At 32.6% G+C, this 12,566-nt stretch overlaps 1 protein-coding gene across 4 annotated transcripts in view; it reads right to left on the bottom strand.

The window, feature by feature from the left end:
• Positions 1-12,566, bottom strand: part of LOC125646915 (mucin-2-like) — a 148,368-nt gene that overhangs the window by 119,257 nt on the left and 16,545 nt on the right. For 3 of the 4 annotated variants that reach the window (XM_048873562.2, XM_048873574.2, XM_056139839.1), the window contains 8 exons: positions 8,461-8,536; positions 7,720-7,755; positions 7,029-7,067; positions 5,906-5,941; positions 4,906-4,944; positions 2,942-2,980; positions 1,979-2,017; positions 450-485 (listed from right to left, as the gene is read on the bottom strand). In XM_048873562.2, coding sequence (XP_048729519.2) covers positions 450-485; positions 1,979-2,017; positions 2,942-2,980; positions 4,906-4,944; positions 5,906-5,941; positions 7,029-7,067; positions 7,720-7,755; positions 8,461-8,533 — 337 coding nt within the window. In that variant the 5' untranslated portion in view covers positions 8,534-8,536. The remainder of the gene's footprint in view (positions 1-449; positions 486-1,978; positions 2,018-2,941; positions 2,981-4,905; positions 4,945-5,905; positions 5,942-7,028; positions 7,068-7,719; positions 7,756-8,460; positions 8,537-12,566) is intronic. The other variant, XM_048873565.2, reaches the window with a different exon arrangement.

The raw sequence follows: 12,566 nt of genomic DNA, 5'->3' as shown, positions 1-12,566 counted from the left end.
ACTATTTGTGTGATGGTAGTTTTATTCCAAAATCCTTACCTTTATGGACGAAGATTTGAACAAAGGTATGTTGAATGCTTTCATCAACACATTTGTTGTATATCAGTTTTATCCGCTTCTAGTACCACCGGCCCGCGTAATCATTATCAAATTTGGAGCATCGTCAAAATCAAAGGATACATTGGACGGAACGTTTAAAGTAACGAATAGGTCAACGATATGACAATTTGGTACTTAATCTAGGTTAATCTAGATTCAAAATACCTAACAATATCAATATAAACAATAAAATGTCTTTGTTGTTTTATTGGGTGATGAAGATAGCAAGCATTGCACCAAAAAATCATAACCCGCATTATACCTTCATCACCCAATCAAACAACGAAGAAAGCATTTCATTGTTCAAAGATATACCAAGTTCATGATAGCATGTTTAAAAAGAGACCTACCTGTTGTTGATGTGTCTGGTTCTACAGTGGTTGAAGCTACAATAGAAAAAGAGTATAATATAAGTTCAATATTCCTCAGATTTTATCTTCAAACCGTTCATCAATTAAATTTACAACTGATACAATAACATTTTTTTTATAATAATGACATCATTTCATGCAGAACAATTTGTTTTGTTTTCGTCTTTGTTTAGTAATGATTAGATGACAATAATACAGAACATTCCAGTTAGACAAAAATGTCAAAAGTATCAGACAAGAATGTCAAAAGTATAAGACAAGAATGTCAAAAGTATCAGACAAGAATGTCAAAAGTATCAGACAAAAAATGTCAAAAGTATACGACAAGAATGTCAAAAGTATCAGACAAGAATGTCAAAAGTATCAGACAAAAAATGTCAAAAGTATACGACAAGAATGTCAAAAGTATCAGACAAGAATGTCAAAAGTATAACACAAAAATGTCAAAAGTATCAGACAAGAATGTCAAAAGTATCAGACAAAAATGTCAAAAGTATCAGACAAGAATGTCAAAAGTATCAGAGAAGAATGTCAAAAGTATCAGACAAAAAATGTCAAAAGTATCAGACAAGAATGTCAAAAGTATCAGACAAAAATGTGAAAAGTATCAGATAAAAATATCAAACGTATCAGAGAAGAATGTCAAAAGTATCAGACGAAAACGTCAGACAAAAATGTGAAAAGTATCAAACAAAAATGTCAAAAATATCAGACAAAAATGTCAAAAATATCACAAAAAATGTCAAAAGTATCAGACAAAAATGAATCGTAACGTGTTTGGTCTTTAATAGTAATCAGAAAGTGCTTAAAATAACAACAATCAAAGGAAAAACGGAAAGGATATGGGACATCTGTATGTTGCTCAACTTTATTTAATTCATTATCTTAACTTGAATAAAAAATCAAAACTGATATAAATTGACAACTTTTTTTTTTAAAAATGTACCAAACTTCCTGCGTCTGTCTTTTAATTTAATTAAATGGGTCAGAGTGTCTATCTTCAAATCAAATGGGAAAATTTGGTGATGTTTAACTGTCTGGTATGAGTGTCTATATTTACGTCAATGGGGTAAGAGGAGTGTCTATGCTTAAATCAATAGAACGAGAATGTCAATATTAAACTCTATGGGATGCTGTTTTATCTTCAACTCTGTAGGATGATATCAATTATTAGGACTGGATCGAGAGTGTCTATATCTGTAACTCAATGGGGCGAAATTGTCGGTGTTCAATTCAATAGCGTGAGAGTGTCTATTTTCGAATATATTTCATAGATCATACTTTAGTATGCGTATCTAATCTAATTCTCTTTTCAAAAATACATCAAAAAATATAAATGTGAACAAAATGTCTTTGTTGTTATATCTGGTGATGACGGTAGTGTGCATTGCAGAAAAAACAATCCAAACCCGCATTAAATCTTCATCACCCAATAACACAACGAAGAAAGAATTTTTTTGTTTAAAGATATGCCAAGTTCATGATAGCATCTTTGAAAAGATGCCTACCTGTTTTTGTAACTGTGTCTGGATCTACAGTGGTTGTAGCTAAAATACATAAAGAGTTTAATATCAGTTCAATATTCCTTAGATTTTATCTTCAACATGTTCATCAAAGAATTTTAAATTGAAACAATATGCTTATATAATAATGTCACCATTTCTTACAGCACACTTTCTATCGTTTTCCATTTTGTTTGATAATGATCAAATGATGATAATAAAGAACATTCCTTTTCAATAAAATGTCAAAAGTATCAGACAAAAGTGAATAATGTCATATTTTGCCTTTAATAGTAATCAGAAAGTACTTAGAATAGCAACAATCAAAGGAGAAACAGACAGGATATGGGAAATCTGTATGTTGCTCAACTTTATTTAATTCATTATCATAACTTGAATAAAAAAATGTACCAAACTTCATGCGTCTGACTTTTAATTTAATTAAATGGGTCAGAGTGTCTATCTTCAAATCAAATGGGAAAAGTTGGTGATGTTTAACTGTCTGGTATAAGTATCTATATTCACGTCAATGGGGCAAGAGTGTCTATGCTTAAATCAATAGAACGAGAATGTCAATATTCAACTCTATGGGATGCTGTTTTATCTTCAACTATGTAGGATGATATCAATTATTAGGACTGGATCGAGAGTGTCTATATCTGTAACTAATGGGGCGAAATTGTCGATGTTCAATTCAATAGCGTGAGAGTGTCTATTTTCAAATATATTTCATAGATCATACTTTAGTATGCGTATTTAATCTAGTTCAGTTTTCAAAAATACATCAAAAAATATAAATGTGAACAAAATGTCTTTGTTGTTATATCTGGTGATGACGGTAGTATGCATTGCAGAAAAAACAATCCAAACCCGCATTATACCTCCATCACCCTATAACACAACGAAGAAAGCATTTTTTTGTTTAAAGATACGACAATTTCATGATAGCATCTTTGAAAAGATGCCTACCTGTTGTTGTAGCTGTGTCTGGATCTACAGTGGTTGTAGCTAAAATACATAAAGAGTTTAATATCAGTTCAATATTCCTTAGATTTTATCATCAAAACGTCCATCAATGAATATTACAATTGTAGCAATATCCTTATATAATAATGTCATCATTTCTTACAGCACACTTTCTATCGTTTTCCATTTTGTTTGGTAATGATCAAATGATGATGATAAAGAACATTCCTTTTCAACAAAAATGTCAAAAGTATCAGACAAAAATGAATAATGTCATATTTTGCCTTTAATAGTAATCAGAAAGTACTTAAAATAGCAACAGTAAAAGGAGAAACGGAAAGGATACGGGAAATCTGTCTGTTGCTCAACTTTATTTAATTCATTATCTTAACTTGAATAAAAAATCAAAACTGATATAAATTGAAAACTTCTTCTTAAAATGTACCAAACTTCCTGCGTCTGTCTTTTAATTTAATTAAATGGGTCAGAGTGTCTATCTTCAAATCGAATGGGAAAAGTTGGTGATGTTTAACTGTCTGGTATGAGTGTCTATATTCACGTCAATGGGGCAAGAGTGTCTATGCTTAAATCAATAGAACGAGAATGTCAATATTCAACTCTAAGGGATGCTGTTTTATCTTCAACTATGTAGGATGATATCAATTATTAGGACTGGATCGAGAGTGTCTATATCTGTAACTAATGGGGCGAAATTGTCGATGTTCAATTCAATAGCGTGAGAGTGTCTATTTTCAAATATATTTCATAGATCATAATCTAGTTTGTGTATTTAATCTAATTCAGTTTTCAAAAATACATCAAAAAATATAAATGTGAATAAAATATCTTTGTTGTTATATTTGGTGATGACAGTAGTATACATTGCAGGAAAAAATAATCTAAACCCGCATTATATCTTCATTATCCAATAACACAATGAAAAAAAGAATTTTTTGGTTAAAGATATGACAAGTTCATGATAGCATCTTTGAAAAGATGCCTATTTGTTGTTGTAGCTGTGTCTGGATCTACAGTGGTTGTAGCTAAAATACATAAAGAGTTTAATATCAGTTCAATATTCCTTAGATTTTATCTTCAACATGTTCATCAAAGAATTCTAAATTGAAACAATATGCTTATATAATAATGTCACCATTTCTTACAGCACACTTTCTATCGTTTTACATTTTGTTTGATAATGATCAAATGATGATAATAAAGAACATTCCTTTTCAATAAAATGTCAAAAGTATCAGACAAAAGTGAATAATGTCATATTTTGTCTTTAATAGTAATCAGAAAGTACTTAGAATAGCAACAATCAAAGGAGAAACAGACAGGATATGGGAAATCTGTATGTTGCTCAACTTTATTTAATTCATTATCTTAACTTGAATAAAAAAATGTACCAAACTTCCAGCGTCTGTCTTTTAATTTAATTAAATGGGTCAGAGTGTCTATCTTCAAATCAAATGGGAAAAGTTGGTGATGTTTAACTGTCTGGTATAAGTATCTATATTCACGTCAATGGGGCAAGAGTGTCTATGCTTAAATCAATAGAACGAGAATGTCAATATTCAACTCTATGGGATGCTGTTTTATCTTCAACTATGTAGGATGATATCAATTATTAGGACTGGATCGAGAGTGTCTATATCTGTAACTAATGGGGCGAAATTGTCGGTGTTCAATTCAATAGCGTGAGAGTGTCTATTTTCAAATATATTTCATAGATCATACTTTAGTATGCGTATTTAATCTAGTTCAGTTTTCAAAAATACATCAAAAAATATAAATGTGAACAAAATGTCTTTGTTGTTATATCTGGTGATGACGGTAGTATGCATTGCAGAAAAAACAATCCAAACCCGCATTATACCTCCATCACCCTATAACACAACGAAGAAAGCATTTTTTTGTTTAAAGATACGACAATTTCATGATAGCATCTTTGAAAAGATGCCTACCTGTTGTTGTAGCTGTGTCTGGATCTACAGTGGTTGTAGCTAAAATACATAAAGAGTTTAATATCAGTTCAATATTCCTTAGATTTTATCTTCAACATCTTCATCAAAGAATTTTAAATTGAAACAATATGCTTATATAATAATATCACCATTTCTTACAGCACACTTTCTATCGTTTTACATTTTGTTTGATAATGATCAAATGATGATAATAAAGAACATTCCTTTTCAATAAAATGTCAAAAGTATCAGACAAGAATGAATAATGTCATATTTTGTCTTTAATAGTAATCAGAAAGTGCTTAAAAATAGCAAAAATCAAAAGAGAAACGGAAAGGATATGGGAGTTCTGTATGTTGCTCATTTTTATTTAATTCATTATCGTATCTTTATTTAAAGAATTTACAACTGATATAAATTGACACCTTCTTTTTAAAAAGTACCAAACTTCCTGCCTCTGTCTTTTAATTTAATTAAATGGGTCAGAGGGTCTATCTTCAAATCAAATGGAAAAAGTTGGCGATGTTTAACTGTCTGGTATGAGTGTCTATATTCACACCAATGGGGCAAGGGTGTCCATGCTTAAATCAATAGGACGAGAATGTCAATATTCAACTCTATGGGATGCTGTTTTATCTTCAACTCTGTAGGATGATATCAATTATTAGGAGTGGATCGAGGGTATATATTTGTAACTAATGGCGTGAAATTGTCGATGTTCAATTCAATAGGGTGAGAGTGTCTCTTTTCAAATTTCTTTGATAGATCATACTCTAGTACCTGTACTTAATCTAATTTAGTTTTCAAAAATACATTAAAAATATGAATATAAATAAACTGGGTTTTTTTTTGTCATATCTGGTGATGAAGGTAGCATGCATTCCAGAAAAACAATCCACACCCGCATTGTACCTTCATCACCCATTAACACAACGAAGAAAGCATTTTATTGTTTAAAGATATGCCAAGTTCATGATAGCATGTTGGAAACGATGCCTACCTGTTGTTGATGTGTCTGGTTCTACAGTGGTTGCAGCTACAATAGATCAAGAGTTTAATATAAAACTTATACGGTACCAATTTTGATGCACCAGATGTGCATTTCGACAAATAATGTCTCTTAAGTGATGCTCAACCGAAATGTTTGAAATCCGATATAACAATGAAGTTTTAGAGCAATTAATTTTAGTTCAATATTCCTTAGATTTTATCATCAAAACGTCCATCAATGAATATTACAATTGTAGCAATATCCTTATATAATAATGTCATCATTTCTTACAGCACACTTTCTATCGTTTTCCATTTTGTTTGGTAATGATCAAATGATGATGATAAAGAACATTCCTTTTCAACAAAAATGTCAAAAGTATCAGACAAAAATGAATAATGTCATATTTTGCCTTTAATAGTAATCAGAAAGTACTTAAAATAGCAACAGTAAAAGGAGAAACGGAAAGGATACGGGAAATCTGTCTGTTGCTCAACTTTATTTAATTCATTATCTTAACTTGAATAAAAAATCAAAACTGATATAAATTGAAAACTTCTTCTTAAAATGTACCAAACTTCCTGCGTCTGTCTTTTAATTTAATTAAATGGGTCAGAGTGTCTATCTTCAAATCGAATGGGAAAAGTTGGTGATGTTTAACTGTCTGGTATGAGTGTCTATATTCACGTCAATGGGGCAAGAGTGTCTATGCTTAAATCAATAGAACGAGAATGTCAATATTCAACTCTAAGGGATGCTGTTTTATCTTCAACTATGTAGGATGATATCAATTATTAGGACTGGATCGAGAGTGTCTATATCTGTAACTAATGGGGCGAAATTGTCGATGTTCAATTCAATAGCGTGAGAGTGTCTATTTTCAAATATATTTCATAGATCATAATCTAGTTTGTGTAATTAATCTAATTCAGTTTTCAAAAATACATCAAAAAATATAAATGTGAATAAAATATCTTTGTTGTTATATCTGGTGATAACGGTAGTATGCATTGCAGGAAAAAATAATCTAAACCCGCATTATATCTTCATTATCCAATAACACAACGAAAAAAAGAATTTTTTGGTTAAAGATATGACAATTTCATGATAGGATCTTTGAAAAGATGCCTACCTGTTGTTGTAGCTGTGTCTGGTTCTACAGTGGTTGTAGCTACAATACATAAAGACTTTAATGTAAAACTTATACGGTACCAATTTTCATGCACCAGATGCGCATTTCGACAAATAATGTCTCTTAAGTGATGCTCAACCGAAATGTTTGAAATCCGATATAACATTGAAGTTTTAGAGCAATTAATGTTAGTTCAATATTCCTTAGATTTTATCAACACGTTCATCAATGAATTTTACAATTGTAGCAATATCCTTATATAATAATGTCATCATTTCTTACAGCTGACTTTATATCGTTTTCCATTTTGTTTGGTAATTATCAAATGATGATAATAAAGAACATTCCTTTTCAACAAAAATATCAAAAGTATCAGACAAAAATGAATAATGTCATATTTTGCCTTTAATAGTAATCAGAAAGTACTCTATGGGATGCTGTTTTATCTTCAACTATGTAGGATGATATCAATTATTAGGACTGGATCGAGAGTGTCCATATCTGTAACTAATGGGGCGAAATTGTCGATGTTCAATTCAATAGCGTGAGAGTGTCTATTTCAAATCTATTTTATAGATCATACTCTAGTAGGTGTACTTAATCTAATTTAGTTTTCAAAAATACATCAATAAATATAAATGAAATGTCTTTCTTGCCAAGTTCATGATAGCATGTTTGAAAAGATGCCTACCTGTTGTTGTTGTGTCGGGTTCTACAGTGGTTGCAGCTACAATAGATAAAGAGTTTAATGTAAGTTCAATATTCCTTAGATTTTATCTTCAACATGTTCATCAAAGAATTTTACGATTGAAACAATATCCTTATATAATAATGTCATCATTTCTTACAGCACACTTTCTATCGTTTTCCATTTTGTTTGGTATTGATCAAATGATGATAATAAAGAACATTCATTTTCAACAAAAATGTCAAAAGTATCAGACAAGAATAAATAATGTCATATTTTGTCTTTAATAGTAATCAGAAATTGCTTAAAAATAGCAAAAATCAAAGGAGAAACGAAAGGGATATGGGAGTTATGTAGGTTGCTTAACTTTAATTAATTCATTATCTTAACTTTATATAAACAATTACAACTAATAGAAATTGATCTCTTTTTAAAACGTACACAAATTCCTGCGTCTTTGTTTTAAACAGGAAATATTAGGTAACGAATATGAAATACACAGCACCTTTAACGAAACACCTACAATTTTCAGTACATTGATGTTTCGTTGTGGTATTTGAAGCTATTGATCTTTGAATATCAACATTCCTCATTTAAAACACGTGTACGCCATCACACGCCATAACTACATGGTACGACATTGCATGTCATAAATGCATGGTACAAAGGAAAAACAACCATACTTTGGACTGAACAGGGATTAAATTATGCCATATGCCGAGTCCACCGTAGTAAACTACTTACCGTGACACACACCACACATAAGTAGAACAATCAGCACCACGCCGGTGGTCTGAGACCCCCCGCTGACGTTCATTGTCTGAAAATTACAAGAAAAAGCCATTTATACATGTAAGATTTATCTGTAGAATTTCATTGAATAAAATGGGAAGCAACTGAATCAAATTTCCGATGAAGATACATATGTAACATAGCAAGATGATATAAGTTAACATAATTAAGAACAAAGAAACGCATTCTCTACTTAGCTTTTGATTGAGCATAAGACATTACGATACAAACAACAAATCAAAGCATAGAAACGGATTATAATGCATACACAAACATACACTATGAAAGGTGAAGATAGCGAACAGTGATCAATCTATGAACTCCTATCAGCAATACAAAATAAAGAGTCAGGCCAACACAAAGCCCTGGATATACCAGAGGTGGGATCAGGTGCCTAGGGGGAGTTAGCATCCTCTGTCTACCGGTCACACCCGCCGTAAGGCTTATACGGAGTTACCTGAAGTTAAAGTCTGCGTGCAAAGAACGACTTCACAATCGGTATGAAACACATCACATGAAACAATAGGCATATTCCTACCTTCATAATTTGTTTGATAGGTAAGGGGCTGCTTGTGGCCCGTGTTTGTACTTTCTAGTGAGATTTTGTCTGAGCATAAGACATCACGATATAATCAACAAATTAGAGAACAAATGGGGTTGTATGAATACTTATCAGACTCTTTGCAATACACTCCGAGTCACTTGGGGTTCTCACATATATTCACTCTTGATCACAAGTATCGAACCCGAGTCCCAAAAGTGGAAAGTGCATACACCACCACCGAGTTACCTGAACACAGTTTCCCAATCAGATAAGATGGCGGGTATCAGAAAGGACACGTATGTACTAGGACAGATATAAGTATCATGGTTTGTTATTGTATTTGTGTCCCACTCACGAGTTTCTCACTTATTTAGAAATGTGACCACGTTTAGTTGAATTTTGACTCCACGCGTAACATTCAATATCATACTAATGTATATGTAGCAGTGAGGATTCTTTATCATACCAACGTCTACTGTGACACGATTCCGCGGGTCTGCAGGTCTTCTGAATAAGAATGACCCGTGAACTTCATATTATATCATGCTGAATGCATGGTGAATGGACAACCACTACCTATATCTAACATATAGGTTTCGCACGTAAAGTTAGTATAAAAAAGTCGAACCTGAAGCACATAGGTACGAATCGAACACTCTAACCTCTAGATTGCGAGACCAGAGTAATGTGGTAACTTCGCGTATAAACACTTGGGATCCACTTTTACTCGACAAAACGAGACATAAGTTGATCAAGGACCAGAAATATACACCACTATAAGTATTGCTACCCCAGACTGGATCCACATTTTTTATGAAGAAGGGGCGGGTTGTACCTTTTCCGACCTAAAACGGTAGTTGAAGACCCCAATATTGTCAAACTTATTAAAACTGCTCAAACAATAGGAGGTTGGGGTGTTACAGCCCTCATTACTCCCTCCGTTAGATCCGACGCTGATACTTTACGTCTTACTTACACAGTCGTGTTTCTAAAATAATCTCTGCAACAAAATAATATGATGTTTATGGGTAACCTAATAAAGAAACATAATGACAAGGAATATCAGCTTAAAAGATGCTTGATATTAACATATCATTGACACTAAGTGACGTCATTGTATGCCTAATATAATTCAATGATTTCACGTCAAGGAATTTGAATATCGTCTATGATATATTTCTAAAAGTATGCATTTTATATATTAAGCGATGTTTTAGGGCATAAAAAACAGTAGCGAAAAAAAAGCAAATTGCATATCATATGTGATAAGATCAGTGTTTCGGAGACATTGCGAATCCCTGTCTTTGTGATGGCAAATACTCAAGTTCATCTCTCCCGTCTGATTTTATTTCTTCGGTTGTGTTTACGTGCTTACAATAGACCTTTGAAGAATGCATTACTAAAAGCTTGATAAATAAATAATGCAGAAATATTTCACCCCATATCTGCTGTTTGCAGTAGTCCGTGTTTACCCTACTTTCGTACTTCAGGACACTTTGACGCACATGCATTTACGATATCAGTATCCCTTTATACGATTTAAAAATATTTTCAACTGTTTATCTTGACACTTAAAGGACACAACGCATGTTTCTAAACTTTTTCATTTTTTCAGCAAAATTAACTCTTTTTATGCCTAAAACTACTTTAAATGCAGCAACAACCACGCTCGCTAGGTGGCGCGTCATGTTCCATTTTTATTTCTACAGGAAAAGTGGGACGAGGTTCCACCCTATTTTTTACGGGCTAGTATGGATAAACCTAGAGCCTACGAATGATGCGAAGTTGATCGTTCGGATCTAAAATAGCTATATTTAGCGTATCTCACGTGATTAGGCATATTCCAGAAAATCCCTTTGAGATTGAAGCGATTAAGCAGAGCTAGTATATATAAACATTTACTTAACGGTGAAATACGCAACAAAGAGTGACATATTAATACATTTTATGCATGAATAAATTATACTGAGGTCAAACATGGACGATAATTGCCCGTGTTCATATAGTATTTGATTGATTTAGATATCCAAGGAAAGATAACTCCCATTATTAACGTACTCACAACGTACCGGTGGTATACAATAATACAATGTTTATACATTTCCGAATGATGAGTGAATCTTTATTTTCATCAGAATCTTTTCCATCATACTCGCAGACCAGGTCCCCATTCCCCTACCAGTGTCAATCTGTGACTGATAGCAGTGCGGTATTTAATTTGATATAGTCTAGAGGAAATTCGAAATATGGTAGTGACATTTCTTCCTCACTGAATTAGCTGGATTTCTAACGTTTAAAGAAAAGTGGGGTATGGACTGGGGGGGGGGGTTGTTGTTAAAAATGCTATTTCCCAAATTTTCAACGATATTAATTACAAGGCAAGGCAAAAGGGGTCATAAGCTACAGATGATGCAATTTTCACTTGCAAGTTGCACTGCCACAAGTTACACTTAATAAGTGACTTACTTACAGATAAATAAAGTAACTTACAAATATTTCATTTATTTATTTATCTATCATTTTTTTTAATATCATGGTTTGTACTTGTAGAGTCATCGCAATAAAGGGACATTAATTATTAATGTTACAAAAAAATCTGATCATGCACTTTTTAAATTTCTGAATTTTGAAAAAATAAAAATAAATAAATAATACATTCTGATACCACTCAGCCCCCCGACTGGCCAGATAGTTCTGCTTCTGTCAGTTCTGATGCAACTAGCTCAGCCCCCAGACTGGCCAGAGAGTCCACTGTTTCGGTAAATTCTGATAATGATGCAACTCAGCCCCCCCCCCCCACCCCCCACCCCCCCCGACAGCTCTACCAGAAGTTCTCGGAAAAGACTTGCTGTTGTTTAATAAATCAGTTTTCCTATTAATTGTACTTTTGCTCCTGTTTATCAGTTCATTAGGCTATAGCCCAATCTGATTAAATTTAAGATCGTTGATCCGCTCCGTATTCCTCTTCCTTTCCTGTATCTGTGAAGTCCAGAGGTGAGATATATTCTTTCCAAAACAATTAAGAATGTTCATGGAACAATTTAGTATTAATTGTTTTCCTTTTCTGTTGTATGCCTTATTTCAAGAAATAACTTTCAGGTCACTTTTTAATGTGAAATGGAACATTTTCAATTTTTGACAACCTGACGGTAGGGGTGTTTAAGGCCCTATACCTCATTTTCTGTAAGGAAGTGGAGTAAAAGGAATCCAGATTTGGATTTAGCATACTCAAAATTGGTAATTACACCTGCTTTTTATTGTTTTGGGTAATGATGTTTAAAGAAATAAAGTTGGGTCACTTTTTGATGCGAAATGAAACATTTTCCGTTTTTGGCAACCTGACGGTAGGGGTGTTTGAGACACTATATCTCATTTTCTATAAGAAGTTGGAGTAAAAGGAATCCAGATTTGAAATCAGCATACTCAAAATTGGTAATTACACCTGATTTTTATTGATTTGGGTAATTTTTTAAAAATGGGTGGTGGTTGCTATTAAATGTGTTTTTAATGAAAT

The sequence above is a fragment of the Ostrea edulis genome, chromosome 6 (genome assembly GCF_947568905.1).
Source record: "Ostrea edulis chromosome 6, xbOstEdul1.1, whole genome shotgun sequence".
Lineage (NCBI taxonomy): Eukaryota > Metazoa > Mollusca > Bivalvia > Ostreida > Ostreidae > Ostrea > Ostrea edulis.
Note: the sequence above shows the minus strand (reverse complement) of the source record. Positions and strands in the feature narration are given on the sequence as shown.